Below are 22,639 nucleotides of genomic sequence, written 5' to 3'. Positions count from 1 at the left end.
CATACTTAAGGTTAGATATCGTTGCTGGAGAAAGTCGACGAGAGAAGCTAACACTACTTCAATGGATGAAGAAGGTTAGATACAAGCTGCTAGTTTCCAGGTTAAGTCGCTTTGAACCAATCTGTTTCTATATAAACAATCACGAACAGTTATCGTATAACTACAAGCTCGATGCCAAACTAGATTCATCTCTTCAAGGGACACGTGGCCCTCGAATTGGGCTTTTTGGGCTTTAAAAAGCGTTTGCTATAAAACGAATATGGGTGAAAAGATGTTTTAAGGGTAAAATATAATGATTCACACAAGTACGTTTCGCAATAACATTGTGTGTGCTTTTATTTTTACTTCGGAAACTAGTACGGTCCGCCATTTTGATAAACCAATATGTTTGATGCCACAAAATGGCGGACCATGTTACTCCATCCCAAAGTAAATAGGACAACCACGCAATTGTTAGACATGTTTGTATGGGTACTAAAAAAAACATCTTTCCAACCATTCATTCCAGAGCAAGCGCTTTCGACGCTTTTGATAGCCCAAAGGCCTGAAGTCGATACCATTTGAGTGAGAAATTACCACTTTTTAGTCTCAAAACTAATTTTTCAGAGGGAGCCGTTTCTGACAATGTTGTGAACAACAGCTCTTCATTACTCGTTTAATGCCAAGTAAGTTTTTAAGCTTACAATTATTTTGATTAATTACCAATAGTTTCCAGTGTGGTCCTATTTGTGTTGCACCATCAATGTTGTGATTTGTGCTTAAAAGTCGTTTTGTTCTCACCCTCCAGCCAAGTCTCACCCGCCTTCTGTGAGATTTTGTAAGAACCATATTGAAAAAGATGCAATTTGCACATATATTGTATTTGCAATCAACCATGTTATTGCAAATAAAGAAACGTTTAATTTACGTGCCATATTATCATTATATTGCGGGCGGGCTCGGCATTCATTTCATATTGAATGCGCAATGTGATATCAGCGTATCTTGTTTTACGTGCCGCGGTAAAAAAAAATACTCACAGGCGTTTTTAGCTAATAACAAAAACACACAAGTTGAATAGATTGGTGCTAGTTTCCCCCCAATATCCAGCGCTAATATTTACTCATGACAAATGCATTGAGTTGACCCCATAGGGATCCAGACACACGAGAGTGGGGTATCTCATTTCACACAGTAATAATAAATACGTTTTTAACAAACATTCGTATCCTCGTGTAATATTTCGATTACTTAAAATAAAGCAAAACAATAAAAAAAATCAAGTGCTAAAATGAACTAGTTTTCGATGTAATTGGAGAGAGGGGATGAAATCAACCAGTTCTCGATGTTATTGGAGGGTTTCTATTACGAGTCGAGGACATGACCCCCGTGCAAAGTGAAAACAACCACTGGTGTCATTAATCGATACCTGCGATGGGTTGTCCGACTCTCTCTAGAGGGGTGTTCTATATTCGGTAAAGCAAAAAGCAAAAGAAGATAGGGAGAAATCGAAGCTGAAAAGTGAGTTGGATATAAACAGCTTGGTGTTTGAATAAGCGATGGGTACGGGGTTAACACTTAGCTACAAGGGGAGAGTCCTCACAATCCCCCCTGGGATGGTGGAGACAGAAATGGCTTAAAGCATCAAATACCGAACGAACTCTTGGGAGGTGAATTGTTTTTGCCGCTAGCTAAATTGATGGACATACAAAACCTTTCTTAGTTATACTTCCACCATACAAAAGTCTAAATCCCCCTTATTTAATTTTCTTATTCTACTGACTCAGTCATGTTATCGTTGTTGATGAGCATGTGTGGACATAAACCTTTTTTCAGAACCACCCCAAGTCATTTAGAGATTGTCATTACCAGGTGTTACCGCAAAACTTTACTAAGTCGTATTTCCAACATGCAAAGTTTCAAATCCAACTTAAATTTTTTGATTTTGTAAAAAAATAAAATAAAAAGTTGACCGATACAACACGATGTGTGGACATAACTTGATACCAGTGCCCGTCCCCACCCATCTGCAGGTGATAGTACTGACACACGGTCGAGCATCGGTTCAATTTACCACATTCACAATTTATTATATTATATAACCACCCGACATTTTCTACAATCACCTGGCCGCTCTGTCCAGAAATCTGCGCCGTCACTTAGCGAGTTTGCACGGCCCACGAATCGATTGAGCGTATAGACAAACCAAACTGACTCCGATGCTAAGACAACACAACGGCAGCTGGGTACTCGTGTACATTATAGGGACAGGAAGACTGAACAATTTCCCTCAGTCAACTTTAGACTGATATCAATCTGGAAATGCATTTGGCCAAACACACAGACTTGAATTGGCTATTGACAGTGCCCTTGGGAATTTAGTCAAGTATAAATTTTATCAAGAAATCGAACAAAAACACATGAGAGAAAATTGGAGTTAACGCAAACAGTTTACACACGAAAATCACTTTGGCCAATTACTACGAATTTGGAAAAGTTATCATTTGTCACATGAGACCCAACGCAGAACTATGTGGTTCCGTATTGAGGAATATCATACATTCATCTCCATAGAATGACCCTTTTTGTAGCACCATGAGTACTCCACCTTACTATACTCTCAGCGTTGAGGGCCCTTCCTCCAAGCTCTCAGTGAAGTTTTAAAGAGCAAACACACAGGAACTAAAAGCTGGATTCTCCACTTTATATCGACAACAAACCTACATTACCGCAAACCTATCACGCAGCTAGAGTTCTAGGTCTGGCTCGGTGAACGCAACGTAAAGAAAGAGCATTTTAAAGTGAAATTATCTTTACCTTCCCAGAAAACGGGTGTGAGGTCTTTTCCCTCGAAGACTAACTTTGCTTCCTCTGGGAAGTATAAACCGACTAGTTTCATCTCTCCTCCTGGAAGAAACACACGCAGTAATGCAGATGAATTAGCTTAAGATACTGAATATTATCCATTACCCTAAATTGATCAAAATTTTCAGAATCCCACAGCTCTGTGTACATACACTCTGTGGACATTTTAGTTGACCTTCAATCATGGCGAAAAGCACTTTGTGGACGTGTGTAAGTCCACAATGGATGCGTTCGTTTAGCTTCCCTGGGTCAACCCCGGTCTGCCCCGGTACGTTCGAATAGCTTTGACGGGGCTCACCCGGGTCACCTTGGGGGTGACCACGAGAGGGCAAGTGTGATCGTTCGATTATCTCTTGTCAGGGGGTCACCCGAGTGAGCACTGCGGGGTCGACCCAGGGAAGCTAAACGAACGTACCCATAGTGTTCTGAGTTACCTACATTGCTTGGACCTCTTTTTGTTCTCGGGTCTACACTATGTACGCATTGCTTGTCCATGTTATCGACGCAGCTAAGCGTCCAATAATTATCCATATTGCGCTCCAAAACATTACATGTTCCTCACCCTGATTTTGTCGAAAGGTCGTCACACCATAACGGTCCGGTCCCTTAAATCTCACAGGTCCCTTCAAAACAAAATGAAATGACACAAGGAGTTATGCGTTGGACATTAAAAAAAACCTTAGGTCAGTAAAGTCCCCCTTTTAACCCTACCGTAGTTTGCCGAAGTCAAAAGTTTGATGACCACATGTCAAAATGGCCCTTGTGACGAATTGACTGTCTGTCCCCACACATACCCTGTAACCCCCCACACCCACACACAGGTACAGCACTCGTACGTTAGCGGACACCTATTGTGCTTTCTGTTGTTCCTGTATTGAAGCAATCCCTATTGGTTTTGTACACAAATGACAAGTGAGGACACCTGAAAACAAAGTACCGACCAGTGAGGACCTATTGTCCCTTTTGTTAAATGTTCTCGGACGTAAGGCAATACAAACACACATACACCCACATCTCTGTGTTGCAGTCACTATGTGAACATTCATTTGTTCTCTACACACTTAGGAAAATCGTATTTCTCCGCACAGTATATATCACTGTGTGGATGTAGACCTCTTTTGCTCCCAGGCCCACACTTCGTATGTAGCTTTAAACACCCCGACCAGCAAAGGGATTAGCTGGAATCAAAAAGATTCAAAAAACAAAGTTCTAAAATTGTTGATAAATAGAATCTGTATTATCTATACTAACCGATACTCCCGTAAAACGTAGATCGGACACGATTTCCGTATACAGGTCCCTCATTGGTTGGTTATCATACGTGAAGCCACTCCCACGATGCCCCACGTGCATCCAACTCGAGTTCCCATTGGCTCCCTCCGTCCTATTTAAATGATCCATGGCCGACTTGATGGTTAGTGCTATGGTCCAGACGGCATCGTAGGAGTGAGGGGCGTAGCTACCAGCCGTGGACACGCCTCTTCTTAGCATCTCTAGCTCGAAGGCGTTGGATGTCTATGATAACAAAAAGTGGACGCAGTTAAGTTTTACAATCTTTTCCACCAGACTTTCAAGTATTTTAACCCTTATTTTAATTTTTTAATTTTTTTGTTCACCCTTAAACCGATGTGTGTTATGCTGTGTATATTTTCCCTGAGTTATTTGCACACAAATCAACGGGCAAATCACTCGGGTGGGATTCGAACCCGTGACCTTTGCATTGCTAGAGCAGATGTCTTACCACTTGACAACCGAGATCTGTTGCTAAGTATTTTGAGCTTCTGAGATGCATACAGTTTGGTTTTTACCCTTAAAGGGTCTATGTACTTTTTGTAGGACAAACAATTTGATGTCCACAGATTTACATTAAACTTACACAGTTTGAAGATAATGGTAGTAGAAAGTTTTCCTGAAAATATTACTTGCTGGGATGCTGTAGTTTTCGAGAAATGAGTAAAACAATGTCAAGAATATAATTTTCGTCTCAGTGATCATGAGACGAAAATTATTTCAGCATGTAAAAACGCATTTTCATGACATTGTTTTACTCATTTCTCAAAATCTACAGCACCTCAGCAACTAATATTTTAAGGTACGCTTTCTAATGACATTGTTTTACTAATTTTCAAAAACTACAGCACCTCAGCAACTAATATTTTAAGGTACGCTTTCTACTATCATTATTTTTAAACAATTTAGTTTAGTGTATATCTGTGGACATTGTGTTTTGTGTTACAAAAAGTACCCAAATCCGATGCGTTTTTAGCACTGTATGTTAAGTTTTTTCCTGAGCTCTGTGAATTTTTTTTCAAAGGCAATTCATTTGGGCCGGATTCGAACCCATGGCATTTGTTATGCTATGGCAGATGTCTTACCACTAGACCACAATGCTAGCCAGTCCTCTTGTAATTGATCGTTTTCTGTGTACGGACCCAGAATCTGTAACCAACTTCCACAATTATAAGAGATACCACCTCAATGCATACGTTCAAGACACTCCTGAAAGCTCACCTGTTTCAGGAGGTGTATCATCAACAACGTGTCTCCTGTTCGTGCCCATACATCAGCACCTTAGAGCAAACTTTTGATTTTGGCGCTTTATAAATTTCTTGTTATTGATTGATTAATTGAATTGTCTACTAAAATAAAATGCAACTGAGCAAAATTAAGTCGGCATCTCAAAAACTACTTCGAGACGTTTTAAAAAGTGGGTCAACCATGCGGTATTGCCGGCACGTTTGTTTAATATATCGGTCAGTAGTTGTTAGTGTATACTAATTATACTAAGTTCAATAATGGTAGTAATCAGAACGCGAAAATAGTTCTCAACTTACATGTTAGATGTGATACTTAATATAACTGAAATACTTTGAGTATACTTCAAAACTGAAATGTGATTCTATTTAGCAAATATTGTAATAGCGTTCGGAGCTATCTTATTAAAGCGGTACACGTCTACTGTAGATTGGACGAGTTCAAAAGTGCCGTCAAGTTATGACGGAACTTTATTTAAACGGGGAAGTGTGTAGGGCCACTGGATAAACTGAGGGCAAATATAGTGGTTTATTATTATCTATACTTTGAGAAAACACAAAACTGCAATGTGATTCTATTTGAATATTGTAATAGTGTTTGGGCTATCTAATTAGAAAGCTTACTGTGTACATTGGACGAGTTCAAAAGTGCCGTCAAATTATGGCGGACCTTTATTTAAACGGGGAAGTGTGTAGGGCCACAGTTGGCATAAGGAGAAACTGAGGAAAAATATAGTGGCATATTATTATATATACTTTGAGTATACACAAATCTGCATTGTGATTCTATTTGGCAAACATTTTAATAGCGTTCGGGGCTATCTAATTAGAGTGTCTACGAATTCAAAGTGCCGTCAAATTATGGCGGGAACATTTATTAAACGCGGGAAGTGTTTGGCCACAGTTAGCCCAAGTAGAAACGGAGGGCACATATTCTTTCATATTATTATCTCAACCCTGTCTTATAACGTTACAGAAATGCCTTTAAAATACCGGGACCCAGTGATGGGGAAAAGGCATTCACACTTTCATGGTAAAATATGGATTGGGAGCGACGGGTAGTGAATATTTGATAAGCTGTATTGAGCGAGGCGCAGCTAACTGGTGCGTGAGTTGGGCTCTTAAAGAAAAATAGCAAAATTCAAAAAATGTATGCCATGGTTGGACTCGGTGGAAACAAAGGCCTGCTAACTCTGGAGAGTTTCTTAAAACGGTATTTGTTTATGTCGAGATGGTTGTGTTTTTGTTTCATGCTGATGTTTGAGAAAAACAGTGAGTAAACAAGGCTTGTGTGTTTCTCTATACTGTTATACAGTGAAAAAACCCAGATGTAACAATTTTTGTTTCATATTTTGTGCTAATCTTTGCCAGTACTTCAGGAGTATGCAGACAGAACATACGTCAATATGCATTATTTAATAATATGTGAGTTAATTTTAACGACATTAAACATGAATCTGCCTCGTTTACGAAAAATTGTGTTCATGTCTTCTGTATGTAATGGTTTCTTATTTTAATTAAAGACACTGGACACTATTGGTAACTGTCAAAGACAAGTCTTCTCACTTGGTGTATCTCAACATATGCATAAAATACAAACCTGTGAAATTTTAAACTCAATTGGTCGTCGAAGTTGCGAGGTAATAATGAAAGAGAAAATGAAAGAAAAAAACATCCTTGTCACAAGAAGTTGTGTGCTATTCGATGGTTGATTTCGAGACCTCAAATTCTAAATCTGAGGTCTCGACATCAAATTCGTGGAAAATTACTTCTTTCTCGAAAACTATGTCACTTCAGAGGGAGCAGTTTCTCAACCTCTCCCCATTACTCGTTTAACCAAGTAAGGTTTTGTGCTAATAATTATTTTGAGTAATTACCAATAGTGTCCACTGCCTGCAAGAAACCCGTGAAACACTGGTTATGTTTAATAGACGTGGGATGCAGATAGATTCGAATCCAGACGACATCAACTCATGTACATGTAAAAACCAAAATGCTAAACTTCGTATTGATGTGCACTGATCGTAAAACATGTTGCAATATGATAGTAAACCATTTTATATTGATAGCAATCCATGGTGTATTGGTGGTAAACCATGTTGTCATGATAGTAAAGCATGTTCCATTGCTGGCAGACCATGTTGTTGTGTTGATGGGAAGTCATTTTGCAAGTATAGTAAACCATGTTGCAATTATGCTGAACCATAAATGGTGAACCATTATTGGTAAACCATGTTGGCTTGCATTGTTTGTAAACCATGTTTTATTGATGGGTTAACCATGTTTTATTGATGGGTAAACCATGTTTATCGATAGTAAACCGTGTTGATTGGAAGTAACCTGCCCCGTAGCACACCATTTGTTTTGCTTGCTTGCTTGCTTAAGTCGAGTGATGTCCTCGAATCACGATGGTTCCCCAAGCCTTTCTGCCTCCCCCCAATGCTGACTTGAAATCTGCTGATTCCAGTCCCGTGTCGATTTTGAGAATGTCAGTGTAAGTTAATGCCCGTCTACCCTTTCTACATAGTTCATTTTTGCAGACGATCCCCGAGTAATCATTGCAATTGTCACATTTTCGGCATCACTTTGAACTGACAAGCAAGTCCTCTTTTCCTGCAAATTCTGTCGCCTCATTATCTCCAAAGTATGCCGTACAGTTTGACCAAAACGCCTGCATTATTAAAAACAGTACTTTGCCGCATCATTACAGGCAGGGAAGGGGGTGGGGTGGTAATTGAGGATATAGTGGAGATCCATCACTTACAAGACCCGAGATGGAGCTTCTGTTATCTATATTGATGTCCAAGCTATCGATGGCGAAGTAACCGGCTACCGTCTTGGCTAATTCATCGGCCGTACAATCCGTATCGTCTTCGGCACGCCACCACTCTCTCTGAAACCAACCTGGTAGTAGCCAGACGTACTTAGAGCCGTACATTTCACTCTTGTAGGCCTGGTGAGATGGATCACAAAGCAAAATATGAACCCTGTTAGTAACAGATCGCACTGTAGGTTATCTGATTCAGTTCAACACAATTGATAATATTCGTCAGTCAAGCACAAAAATAGCTTTATTGTACTGTACGAAGTCAAAACGTAACCTTCGAGCATTAGTTAGTTTCATCTTCACTGTTTTATTTGTTGAACGACTATTCCCTTTCTTGTGTTATATGTGAATTATATTTTACGACTTCCACAAAATAATCGTGTTTGAGCTAATTGCCGAGTCAAAGGAGGCAATTCTCAGTTCTCTGGGCATTCTCAAATTAGAATAAATAATCATTCGCGTTTCAATTTGAAATCGTTTTGTTGGGGAACTGTTAAAGGCAGTGGACACTATTGGTAATTACTCAAAATAATTCTTGGCATAAAGCCTTTCTTGGTGACGAGTAATGGGGGGATGGTATAAAACATTGTGAGAAACGGCTCCCTCTGAAGTGCCATAGTTTTCGAGAAAGAAGTAATTTTCCACGAATTTGATTTCAAGACCTCATATTTAGAACTTGAGGTCTCGAAATCAACCATCTAAACGCACACAACTTCGTATGACAAGGTTTTTCTTCTTTCATTATTATCTCGCAAGTTCGATGACCGATTGAGCTCAAATTTGCACAGGTTTGTTGTTTTATGCATATGTTGAGATACACCAACTGTGAAGACTAGTCTTTGACAATTACCAGTAGTGTACACTGCCTTTAAAACAATGCCACCAAGGTATTCCTTTTGTACACAATGGAGTTGTGATCTAAAAGTTGCCTGTAAAACCTGTCATGTGTAACCAGGTCATCAAATTACTCCAAAAGCTATCACTTGATTAAGTTAGGCAACGTGAGGGCAACGTTTTATAGTGAGCACAGAGCAAATTGTTCTTTCTAGAATAAGGAACCATCCATATCGTATCACAAGTACCGTTTCTGGTTTCTTGCATTTTGTTTTCTCGGCAAACAACATTTCAGCTAAATAAAGTAGCTCCAAGAATCCTTCTCCAGAACACGATCAGAGCATACTGATCGAAACGTCGAGTTGAAACCAACGGTTCTTTTCAGAACCACCCCAACTTATTTAAAGAAAGTCATTACATAGTGTTACCGCAAACCATTCCATTTCGTGTTTCCACCATGCAAAGTTTCAAATCCTCCTTATCTAAGAATTTTGGTAGTGTAAATGTTATTTCAGTGGACGTAAAACACAGCGCCAGTTTACTTGAAGTGGATTTTCCCTTATTCATAGTTATAAAGTCATATACAAACAAATTCTTCCCCATCCGACGCAAATAACTTGACCCTGGAAAGGTACACATTCTCTATATTGTGATATACAGTATAAAAAGTCATCAGGACGGAACAATAGGTCTTAGTATGAAAATATTGAATGCTCTTAGGAAAACGGCATTATTGAAAAAGACTCAAGAGTCTGCCAGTGAAAAATATAGCAAATTATTGATTCGTTAGACATTTCTGTAGTTCCATAGTTCATCGAGGAAAGGTCTTTAACACCAGAGGAAGAAAGTGAATGACCACGAAGAGCAAGAGCAAGATGAAGGATTCCGCGGAAGGCTTTGAGGGGGCTACACTCATAAATTACCCGGATTTCTAATTCAATGATTCTTGACTCGTTTCCGGAACAGGCTGACCCGTAAACGCGTTATAGGAATGCGATTTAAACTCTGGTTCTGTGTCAGTTTGATCCGTTTTTTTTTGTCACAGGTTCCGGGTCATACTGACCCATATATGGGTTAGGTCTGGATTGAGTCCTGCTCAACTTTGACCAAAGAATGTTTCGATTGTATAGTTGGAGAGGGTGCCACACTTTGAATACTCCCGGTTAAGAATTGACCCGGATTCCGGATCTTGATTCCTGACTAGGTTCCGGAACAGAATCATGACCCGGAAACGTGTTAAAAATGTGATTTTAACTCGGATCCTGTGTAAGTTTGATCTGTAGCTTGTTTTGACCGGATTCTGGGTCATACTGACCCAGACATGGGTCGGTTAGATCTGGAAACCGAGTAAACTTTGACCCAGAGTTTTTAGAGTGCAGTTGACGAACACAAACTTACCTGACAGAAAACAGCCCTTGCAGTGCTCTCCTGAAAATTCCCAATTATCACACGGGCATCGAGGTCCTGCAAAAAATGTAATAACACAATAAAGATTCTGTGTATTTTGTATATTGTGCAATGCAACTTTCACCCCCACTCCCTCTCTCTCTCTCTCTTTGTTCCATTATGCAGTCTCGCAAAATTGTAAAATAGAATTCCCGAACAAAGAATTACACTGCCAAACTGGGTTGTTTTTTAGTGTCACATGTAGATACCAACTGAATTTTTTTTTTACAATTTTACACAACGGGGTATTAAATGAACCCTTATTTATGTCACCATTGTAACACTGGTATGGTAATACATTACAAATCATATGACGTTAATTTGGATTCTCTCTTCAGTATCTATATGTGAAAACACCATGGTGTCAATTTCGACACCCCGGTTTTTAAGTTGTATCTTCACTCTGATCCCAATGTCCCAAACCACGGGTCTGCTTTCAACCGTGTCCAATTATTCAACGAGACATATTGTCACTTTAAGTAAGATTTGAAACTTTGCATGGTGGAAATACAATATGGAAAGGTTAGCGGTAACACCATGTAATGGCCATCTCTAATGAGTTGGTTCTGAAAAGAACCGTTGGTTTCAACTCCGGTTGGTAGTCACTTTGTTCCCTCATCAAGGAATGATAATAGAACTAAACTAGGTTGTGCTGAATTCTGACCCCTTGAAGTTTGGGAGTAACCTCCCCACACAATACATCACCAGTTCAATGCTTCTGAATTCAGGATGAAGAAGTTGATCCTCCGACTACAAACAGTTTCATTTAACATTCCCCTCTGATTGCGGTCAGGGATCCAGACCTATGTTGTTTTCGTTCCCGGTCTGAGTCTAAAACATCCGCTAACCAAAGCCAACAATGCATGCTACTTTCTTAATAGGTTTTACTTCTCTCTTTTAAATCCACCCCCGTAGAAAATGTTTCCATACATTGCACTTAAAGGGAAGGTACACGTTTGGTAATTACTCAAAACAAATATTAACTTAAATCTGACTTGGTAACGAGCATTGGAGAGCTGTTGGTAGTATAAAACATTGTGGGAAACAACTTCCTCTGAAGTAACATAGTTTTTGAGAAAGAGGTAATTTCTCACTAAAATAATAAAAGACTTCTAGCTAGAAGTTTTTTATTCCTATCTGAAAGCACACAAATTCGTCCAACAAGGGTGTTTTTTCTTTCATCATTTTCTCGCAACTTCGATGACCGATTGAGCCCAAATTTTCACAGGCTCGTTATCTTATGCTTATGATGGGACACACCAAGACCAAGTGAGAAGACTGGTCTTTAACAATTACCAAACGTGTACCTTCCCTTTAAGAACACTCAGAATTGACATGATAACGTTCAGACACATTTGAATCGATCGAGCTAATGTGCTTACCAACCCGAACCAAAATTGCACTCTCGAGTCATTCAATGTGATAAATTGCCTCAGATGAAAGTACCGGGTAAAAAAAAAGGAAAATTGTTTGCAAGTAAACGATTGACTCCAGGAGTATGTTGGCCCTTGAGTTTGTACTTATTTTCCCGTCGATGTCCTGACAAGATTTGTAATCAATTGAACGTCGATGACGGCAGATCGAGTCTTCACCTTGCACAGGAACTACTCTCTGCCGGGCTACACAGTGCTTCTCTACGGCGAGAGATCTTACGGAGATACCACACAACCTTTTGTTAAAGGCACTGCCGTCGGTTTTACCAAACTTTTCCTAACTTAGGACTAATTTAAGGACCTAGGACGAATCCCAGCCTTGCACTGTAACATGTAAACCTTAAAGGAACACATTGCCTTGGATCGGTTGAGTTGGTCTTTGAAAAGCGTTTGTAAACGTTTGTTATAAAATGCATTATGGGTAGAAAGATGTTGTAAAAGTAGAATACAATGATCCACACAAACATGTCTCAAAATTGCGTGGTTTTCATTTTACTTATTTGAGTGAGAAATTAGCTCTTTCTTAAAAACACAGGGAGCCGTTTCTCACAATGTATTAATTATACTATCAACAGTTCGTCACAAAGTACGTTTTTATGCTAACAATTATTTTGAGTAGGTACCAATAGTGTCCAGTGCCTTTAAACTTGACTACGGCCTGTGACCATCGTCCTGATAACACGGTAGCCCGACGCGTAGAGAGCACTTACCCGCAGTGAATGATTAGCTTTTTGAGTTGACGCGTGATGACGCGTGATTACGGTAACTTTCACCCCTAGTTCCCCGAAGGAGAAAATGTGAAAAAAACACTTGCTCTCAAACGCACTACAACGTCATTTACTGACGAATGAACAATTGTGTGAACCAGATTCTGTTAATTTTCAGAATTTTTGTGTGAAATATAAGTTCATCTTTCCATCGGCAATGCAACACATCGTTATACTTCTAGTATCTGAATTTCATACGATGTACAATTTGTACACAATTTGAACCTGAACAAGTTAAAGAACCTTAAAGCTTCTCAGCCTCAATTTGTTTTCATTCACGAATTAATACTTTTTTCCTCCACCTCCCCACACTTGATCTTGTACTTCGTGTTTCCATCTTCTTGTGGTCAAGCCATTCCCTTCCATTCACACCCCTTTTGTCCCCCTATTCATTGTTTACCCCTTGCTTTTTTCGTTATGCTTTCTAACCCCATTCATGTATTTCCACTTCACTGCTTAAGTTTCACTTAGTTACTTGTTCATTTTTGTTGTGTTGTCATTTAGCCTTCGAGAAAGACTCTGCTAGGGTCGAAACGTCAGGCCACTAACTATTTTTTTGAAGTGATACATGTTTTCATAACCGGAATACTTTTGTGAAGACTTTCACAAAATGCTTTTGACTATCCAAAGCGGCTGTACTTCTTGCAGTGAGTTTGTTTTAATATATTTGTGTTTTGCGGTAACATTGTGTTTTTATACTTGCCAGGTAGAGTTGTTCTTTAGAGTACTGTCTTTCTATTCTATTACCGCGGAGTAAATTTATCGAATTGTTCGGTAGACTTTAATAATAATAATATAATAATAATAAGACTTGTAATGCGCACATATCCACCCTGCTGGGTGTTCAAGGCGCAGTAAACCAAAACAAAACAAAAACAAAACACAACACAAAGAAAAACAGACACAACAAAATTAGTCATTGAAAACCTGTGACATAAGATAAGTTTTGAGAAGAGACTTGAATTTTGCGGTACAACGACAAGATCGAAGATTAAGTGGTAGAGAGTTCCAGATGCGTGGCGCGGCTAGAGAAAAAGACCTGTCACCCCATGAGTGTCGAGACTTGGGTTCAATGAGGAGAAGCATGGAACTTGATCGAAAATTCCTTGATGGAGTGTAAACTTGAAGCAGTTCAGAAATATATTGGGGAGCCTTGCCATTTAGAGCTTTGTGGACAATGAGCATCACCTTGAAGATGACTCGTTGAGAGATAGGGAGCCAGTGTAGTTGTTTCAGAATGGGGGTAATAGAACAGGATTTTCTAGACAGTGTCACAATGCGGGCAGCAGTATTTTGGAGCCGTTGAAGTCGGGAAATCTGGTTGTTAGGAAGACTGTAGAGAAGAGCATTGCCGTTTTCAAGACGAGAAGTAACAAATGCGTGAATGACCTTTTCAGTGGCACTTTTGTCCAAGTACTTGCGAATCTTACCTATATTCCTGATGTGATATGATGATAAACGAACAATGTTGTTGATGTGTGGCTAAGTGTCATCGATGAATCAAAAATAACCCCTAAGTTCCGAGCTTTCAGTGAGGGAGCTATCCGAGCATCACCGATGGAGATGTATGGCACTGAAACCTTAGTTAACTGTTGACGTGACCCAAATAAAAGGAACTCTGTCTTATCATCATTTAACTTCAGGAAGTTTTGTTGTGTCCAACGTCGAATCTCTTGGATGCATTTCTCAAGTCTTGCAATAGATGCATTGGCGTTTTCTTGAGAAGATTTAAACGTGATGTATAGCTGAGTGTCGTCTGCGTACACATGGTAATTCAGATTAAATTTGAGGATGATGTCACGAATCAGTAAAGTGTACAGCGTAAACCACTGCGGGCCGAGTACCGACCCCTGTGGCACAGAGTAGTTCAAAACAACAGGGTCGGATATCGCAGTGCCAATACATACATGCTGAGTTCGATTAGAAAGATCGGTCAACTACGCAAGTTTCTGAACCGTGGTACAACTGAGATACTTGTACATGCTTTTATTTCTTCTAAGCTAGACTATTGCAACAGCATATTACATGGATTGCCTCACTTTGAACTTGCTAAGCTGCAGCGTGTCCAAAACACAGCTGCTAAGCTCGTTGTCCGTGCCAAAAAACACGACCATGTTAAACCCATTCTACACAATCTCCACTGGCTCCCAATTCGCAAACGCATACTGTTCAAATCACTCTTGATGGTCTACAAGTCCCTTAACTACATGGCACCTGTTTACATTAGGAATCTCCTCAATCCATATGCCCCTACCCGCTCCTTGAGATCCAGTGCCAAAGGATTACTGACAATTCCACAAGCATCCCGTACATCACTGTCCTCCTATGGGGACAGAGCTTTCTCCATTGCAGCTCCAAAAGAATGGAATAAACTCCCCGATAACATTAAATTTGCAAAATCACTAAACCATTTTAAGAAGGCTCTGAAAACCTATCTTTTTAAATTGTCATTTGTTTAAATAATTTATATTATGATCATAGTTGTCAAAGGTTTAGTTGTATTGTCACCTTTCGAGATTACCCAAATTGTGTATATTTTTAATCACTCCTGACTGGCTCGGGTTTTTATGTTTTATTTTAATTGTTAGTTATTCTTAAACTCATTCATATTGTTATTGTAGTTTCAAATCGTTTTCTGTTTAAATCTTTTTTAATATTTTTTCGTTTCTTGTTACAGCGCTTTGGGGTCGTTAGGGCGTAAAGCGCTTTATAAATGTTACCATTATTATTATTATTATTATTAGTTCTGTTGTGGAGATACGATTTGCACCATGCTAGGGCTGTGTCCTCTATGCCAAGGTGATTCTGGAGCCGAGAGAGAAGGATGTTATGATCAACAGTGTCAAAAGCAGCACTCAAGTCTATCAGGACTAGTGCTGTAAGGTTACCATTGTCCATAGAAGAGAGAATATCGTTGCTCACACGGACTAGTGCAGCCTCGGTCCCATGGAAAGGCTTGTATGCTGACTGGAACACGTCGGACAGGTTGAAAGTATGAATGTGATCAGAAATACGTGATGACACTACTCGTTCGATGACTTTTCCAAGATATTTTAAGTTTGCAACCGGTCTGTATTTTTTGAATATCTCCTTGTCCAGGTTTGGTTTCTTGATGAGCGGCCTGATGTAGGAAACTTTGAGGCTATCGGGGAAACAACCGGAACTGAGAGATTCGTTTACAAGCTTAGTGATGTAGGGTACAAATATATCAATGTTTTGCTTTATCATGGATGTTGATACTGGATCCAGCTCACAGGATTTTGAAGGAGATTTCATAATAACCCTTTGAATCTCAGAAACAGTGGCAGGCTCAAACACAGATAGTCTACACTCTGGTTGAAGATGTGGCAATGTCTGCGGCACGTTGTAAGGGACTGATGAAAATGATGAGCGGATGTCTGAAATCTTGGTGACAAAGAATTTCTGGAACTCATTTGCTAAGTCCTGGTCATCGTAGGTGGATGGAAGGACAAGGGTTTTGGGTTTGAGCAACAACTTACCAATTATCTTGAAGAGCTTCTTTTGATCTCCTGAGGATTCTTGTACTTGAGATGAATAATGGATGATCTTTGCCTGGTTGAGTACTTTACTTTGGTTGCGATATTCTTGTCGCTGTATTGCCAATTTGCAAATTTTCCGCCACTTCCGCTCCAGTTGACGACAGATCTTTCTCGCTGTACGAATATCATAATTGAACCAGGAGACTTCAGTTCGGACCTTGACTGATCTCGTTTTCCAAGGTGCGTATTTATCCAAGATGTCACTGACTGTACTCTCGTATTGGCTGACATAGGAATCCAAGCAGTCATGATCAACTTCTAGATTTGCTAAATGAGTGCCTATGTCGCGGAACACTTCGGGAGGATTCACATGTTTCCATTGTCGGCTCTTTAAAGTGACGGTTGGGACTTTGGGCTTGCACAGACTCAAGTTACACATGACTGCATAATGGTAAGATAATCCAGGTAACAAAGTTTGAGACAAGGTGACCAGCTTTTTTACCACGATGTGTAGGTCGGTAAACAGTGCTGGGATTTACAAAAAGGCCAAGGTTCTGTAATGATAATGTACAGGAAGGCAGCAGAGTTGTAGCACGTGTGGATGGGGCATAACGGAGACTGAGAAGCTTGTTCCGTGAGTAGGAATTTGCAGAGTTTTGACTAGCTTCTGCTGAGTTTGAGTTATTTACACCCTCAGGGCCGTTCTGAAAAGAACTGCCCTGCTTTTTGACCTACTACCTAGACAGAAGGTATAGGAAATTGCCTGCGGCTGCTACTTTAGCTTATTTGCCATACATTTTCAGAGTCATTACAAAACGTATACACACCCTTAAATTCAAAGATTGTTTAACAACAACAATTTTGAGCATTGAATTTTTTTAAAATCTTACTTGAAGCTGCTGCATCTTAGACGGCAGGTCATCTTCGATGTTGAGTGACGTCAGAATCGTTATGTTACTGTAGGATTGTAGATATCTTGTAAACTCAGACAGTGCCTGAAAGAAACATGAAGGAACACAATAAGTATTTCCTTAAATTTATCTTCTCAGAATCAAAACCACAATAATGTTAAATGCGGAGATCCCCCGTGGCCTGATTTCATAGAGCTGCCTTTTGCAGAAAATATTGGTTAACAATGATCTGCTAAGCAAAAAGGAGCAGGACACCAGTCATAAATTGTACTTGCGACATTGTATTTTGGCTGGTAGCCTTATACTGGTAAGCATCAATATTTTTGCGCTTAGCTGCTCGTTTTTTGGTTAAGCAGCTCTATGAAATTGGATACATAATTTATGGTAACATTTTGTGAGCTGGTTTAAAAGCACGAAATTAGGTACACATTATTAAAACAGAAACAAAACCCCGGGAATTTTAATATCCATGTTCGTCGTGTCACGCTTGTTGCAATTATTCACGAATGAACCATTGGTATCAATAACTCATTAATATTACTAATATGAATAACAGTGGTACGTTCATTGTTCCACCGATACGTGATTAAGCTGCATTAGAGAGAACGCCAAACTGTTGAGTACAAGTTAATTTAACAAGCTTTAATAACTGGGCAATCAAAACACTATAGAATTGAGATTCTGATAAACATGATTTGACCTGTGAATGCAATGCATTCCAGGGACACAGGGGTAGCAACTGAGAAAACAAACATTCCCCCATGAATGTTTACATAAAAATATGGGTTTACATAAAAAAACACATATGAGGGTTTTGGCTGAAGAAGAACATTATATGGTGCCGAAACATTTTTAGTGATTTTAACTTAGTTTTTCTGATTGGCTAAACAACCAGAACAAAAAATGGTTAAAGGCAGTGGACACTATTGGTAATTACTTCAAATAATTATCTGCATAAAACCTTACTTGGTATCGAGTAATGGGGAGAGGTTGATATCATAAAACACTGTGAGAGACGGCTCCCTCTGAAGTGACTTAGTTTTCGAGAAAGAAGTAATTTTCTACGAATTTTATTTCGAGACCTCAAGTTTAGAATTAATTTGAGGTATCGAAATCAAGCATCTGAAAGCACACAACTTTGTGTGACAAGGGTGTTTTCTTTCATAGTTATCTCGCAACTCCGACGAACATTTGAGCTCAAATTCTCACAGGTTTGTTATGTTATGCATTTGTTGAGATACACCAACTGTGAAGGCTAGTCTTTGACAATTACCGATAGTGTCCATTGTCTTTAAGTTAATTCATCTGCATTGCTGTGTGTGTGTTTCTTCCAGGAGGAGAGATGAAACTAGTCGGTTTATACTTCCCAGAGGAAGCGAAATTAGTCTTCGAGGGAAAAGACCTCACACCCGTTTTCTGGGAAGGTAAGGATAATTTCACTTTAAAATGCTCTTCACTTTAAAAGAACTCTATAGCTGCGTGACTAAGATAGGTTTGCAGGTTTACAGAACCTAAACACTTGTTTTTACAATGTACCAAGTGAGAAGACTGGTCTTTGACATTCACCAATAGTGTCCACTGCCTTTAACGAAAAAAACAACAACAACAACAGCTGTTTCCTGGGAGTTTTCAAGGGATGGAAACTACACTGCAATAAAAGGCTAACAACGTTAACTCATGGGTTTCGCCTGAGATATTGGCTTTTACTGTGAAGAAGAGCAAAAGTCAAAGTCGTTCAAAGTTACAGCCAGTGCTACATATTAATAGTTACAAAAGAGGATTGAAATTTCATTTAATTGCACCAGCATTACATACACAAACTAAATGAAAGTCCAAGTGAATTACTGACAAACAAGAAAATCAATACCAATAAATATTCTGAAATAATTTTTTAACATTTTTTTTTCTTTTAAAGATTCCAACACGTCGATCCCGCAGCGTGTCATAACAATTATTGAGCGATCCTACGTCAAGGTCAGCTAATAAATTCTCCCTTTCTCTCACTCCCTTTTCCCCCCGTCGGTGTTTGGATAAAACACTGTCCCTTATCAAAATACTATTTCACTGAGTTCTCGGCGCCAGAAGTGAAATAAATGTCTGCGATGTTTTGTTGTTTTGGGGTCTTTCTCATCCCAGAGAGCTCTGTGGATTTTTCACTGTCTCCTGGCTAGATTTGAAGGTACTTGAAGTAATTTATTGCCCAGTGAACTGGTTGATTGGTCCGACCAAAAGCACCTACTCAAGTATGCTATTCTCGCAGGTAGATGTGTGATGAGCAGACGATATTTATGTTGCCGCTTTCGTGCACGCGGGAATCCGTCGTTACGGCGGGAATTCCGGATGACTTTTTGTCGAGAGATTTATGCCGCCTTGAAATACCTGCCGAATCAGCAGCATGAGAGCATACATCCGTGTAGATATTATATTCATGTGCTGCACATGCAGTTATTTTTTGATTTGGTGTTGATATTTTACTATTTATAGGCCACTTGTATTTACACAACCATGAGGTATTGGTATGAGTCCCAAGCTCGGATTCCCGTAGGTCTGGAAGCACATGGAGATACCAATAATGATTTGTTTGCATTAAATGTTGTAGACCTACTCAGAAGTGAGCCGGTTTTGACTCTTTTGGGGCCGGATCCATTTAGGGTCAGTTTAAACCAGAAGGTGTGTCAGATTGACCAAGTTGGGGGTCAAGATTACTTAGAATCCAGCCCCCCTCGTTTTTACGAAGCGAAATTTTTGTTTTGCTGCAAAAAAATACATGCTTTCAGAAATAGTTTACCCATTTCTTAACACTATAGCCTAATATTTGGAACAATTTGGGAGTCAAAGTTGAACAAAGGACATCTTTGGATCTAATACACTATTAAAAATACCCTACAATGGCCCTCCAAAAGCCCTCCCTCCCACACACACATAGCTCTGTGTTTCCCTCTGTAGACATCCTCTTTACACAGAAAACATTATTAAAGGGAATGTACACTAATGGTTATTACTTAAAACAAATATTAACTTAAAAACTGACTTGGTAACGAGCATTGGAGAGTTGTTGAAAGTATAAACCATTGTGAGAAACAGCTCCCTCTAAAGTAACACAGATTTTGAGAAAGAGGAAATTTCTCACTGTGAGAAACAGCTCCCTCTAAAGTAGCATAGATTTTGAGAAAAAGGTAATTTCTCACTAAAATAATAAAAGACTTCTAGCTAGAAGTATTTTATCCCTATCTGAAAGCAAACAAATTCGTCCAACAAGGGTGTTTTTTCATCATTTTCTGCCAACTCTGATGACCAACTGAGCTCAAATTTCCACAGGTTCGTTATTTTATGCTTATATTGAGATACACTAACTGAGAACACTGGTCTTTGACAATTCTACAATAGTGTACCTTCCCTTTAACACCAGTGAAAACACCGTGTGGACGAATGCAAGTCCACATAGTGTTTCAAAACCCTGTATTGTTACATGGACCTCTTCTGTTATCAGTTCCACACTTCGTACAATGCTTGCCCACGAGCGAATTGCAAAATTTACGACTTTTGACACATTTTGTCACTTCGTCAAAACGAAGATGATAAAGTACAACCATCGCGGCGGAAAAGAGTGTGAAGAGTCAAAAGCCTGGGGGCTAACTAATATATATCGTAAACTCTCACTGAATCGATGACATAAATCGACATAAATAGGTCTTACACCTATACTGATCAACAATATGGATAGATATAACACAACAAACCACCTGGTAAGGCTCAATATAACGTCATGCAAGTACTTCAGCCCGGAGGAAATGTTTCTTAAAAAAACTAAAGGCTTTACGCGATATTTGCTTTGGTTGTTTAAAGCAGAACGCAATAGGAACACCGGTGTCGCTTGCAATTATGTCCTTAATGCAATATTATCCGGAGGACAGTATTGCATATGCAGTAATGTCCGCTGGACGGTTTGGCATGTGCAATCGTGTCCGCCCGGACGCTGCTGCATAATGCAATTGTGTCCGCCCGGACACATTTGCATATGCAGTTGTGTGCGCCCCCGTGCAAAACCTTCCTTGCATTATATTAAATGCCCTTGGTCGACGGAACACGTTCGCCATATTTTTTACAAGCTAAGTGCATGTTATGAATGACATGGGAAAGGTTCGGCCGTTGGGTATTCGCTGCAATCATAAAATATGTGAATATTCATGCTGCATAAACGTAGTTCAGTGCATGCACGCTCGCTTACGCGCGCACATACAGTCATGTACATGTCCACCGGACGATTTTGCATAGCCCCGGACATGATTGCATATGCAAAAGTGTCCGGAGCGGACAGTATTGCATGGCGGACACAATAGCATATGACACCGGTACAACTCACTTATCTGTTTCAAAAGAAACTCTTAGGAATAAAAGAGCAATACAACTGAGTTGTACCAATTGACGTGCAATCCATACTCTACTTGGCCTGTGTATATCCAACCGTTTGGAAGTGTACTTTGGATTCGGTGGTTCTTTAAAAAAACTGAAAAATAATAAATAATACATTTTTCTTAATTTTTTTTTATGGTGCTACATCCCTTTATAAACTAGTTCATGCCCTTTTCACGATAACTTCCAGATTTTTTGAGCCTTGATCTTTTGTCCACATTTGGGCTTTTGACATAGTTCTCCACCTTAAAACTTAAAATACGAAGACACCTAAAACACGACGAAGATCCATCAACTTAAATAATTTGAGAGTAAGTTAAATTTTTACAAGTGTCTGGAACGGTTGAATCTTTTAATGGAATCTAGTAGGCCCTAAACAAATATCAAGGCTTTCTTATTGGTCTCCCGACGTTTTTGTTATACAATTCCTTCTTAGGTTTGTACACAAAAATAACCAAGCGAGCAAGTCATCGCTCAGTCAAAACACCCGTAGTATCTCTTTTGTTAAAATCCACGGTTTCAACGGGTTCGAGACGCTCAGACACCCATCAAACAAAAAAAGGCGCACGTTTCGAGTTTCAAACTCGTAGTGCCTTCTTTTGAAAAGGCTAATTTCCGAGCTCTTTCTCCCTCTCACTTGCACAATATTACCAGAGACTAGTGGAAAGGATAAAATGACCTCTTTCTAATCTCCATTTCACCTTTCACTTTCAGATGGTCTAGCGGGACTACACAATTGAAAAGCAGACGATGCTGTTACAACATTGATAGCTCGAACAAGATGTTGATCAAATTATTACCCCCTATTACAAAAACACAGCGTTCTTGTTCCCGCCCAAAATGAGATCACGCTTTAGAATGATAAGATGCAATGTACACCACGACGGGTACGAAATCAGTACACCCGAGAGCCAACTAAGGGGGATGTGATGTTCTGACAAATACATAAGAGGAAAACGAAGACTGAAGAAGGAAAAAATTGCAAACGAAGTAGAAGAAGAAACTGGCCGCGAATCGACGCTAGAGGACTGAAAGCCAACATGTAATTCCATTCTGAATACGGATCGCTAGCTGTATCAGATTGCCTCTATCGTCAGCTTCATACCTACAGGGGTCAAAACGGGAATGAA

The 22,639-nt window shown here is 39.5% G+C and overlaps 1 protein-coding gene across 1 annotated transcript in view; it reads right to left on the bottom strand.

The window, feature by feature from the left end:
* The window catches only part of LOC117293921 (gamma-aminobutyric acid type B receptor subunit 2-like), a 45,900-nt gene that overhangs the window by 16,543 nt on the left and 6,718 nt on the right, over window positions 1-22,639 (bottom strand). The window contains exons 3-8 of the mRNA XM_033776404.1: window positions 17,076-17,180; window positions 10,438-10,503; window positions 8,143-8,331; window positions 4,096-4,359; window positions 3,407-3,467; window positions 2,797-2,886 (exon numbers count right to left, since the gene is read on the bottom strand). Coding sequence (XP_033632295.1) covers window positions 2,797-2,886; window positions 3,407-3,467; window positions 4,096-4,359; window positions 8,143-8,331; window positions 10,438-10,503; window positions 17,076-17,180 — 775 coding nt within the window. The remainder of the gene's footprint in view (window positions 1-2,796; window positions 2,887-3,406; window positions 3,468-4,095; window positions 4,360-8,142; window positions 8,332-10,437; window positions 10,504-17,075; window positions 17,181-22,639) is intronic.

The sequence above is a fragment of the Asterias rubens genome, chromosome 8 (assembly GCF_902459465.1).
Source record: "Asterias rubens chromosome 8, eAstRub1.3, whole genome shotgun sequence".
NCBI classification, from domain to species: Eukaryota; Metazoa; Echinodermata; class Asteroidea; order Forcipulatida; family Asteriidae; genus Asterias; species Asterias rubens.
The sequence above is the reverse complement of the archived record's forward strand: the minus strand, read 5'-3'. Positions and strand labels throughout refer to the sequence as shown.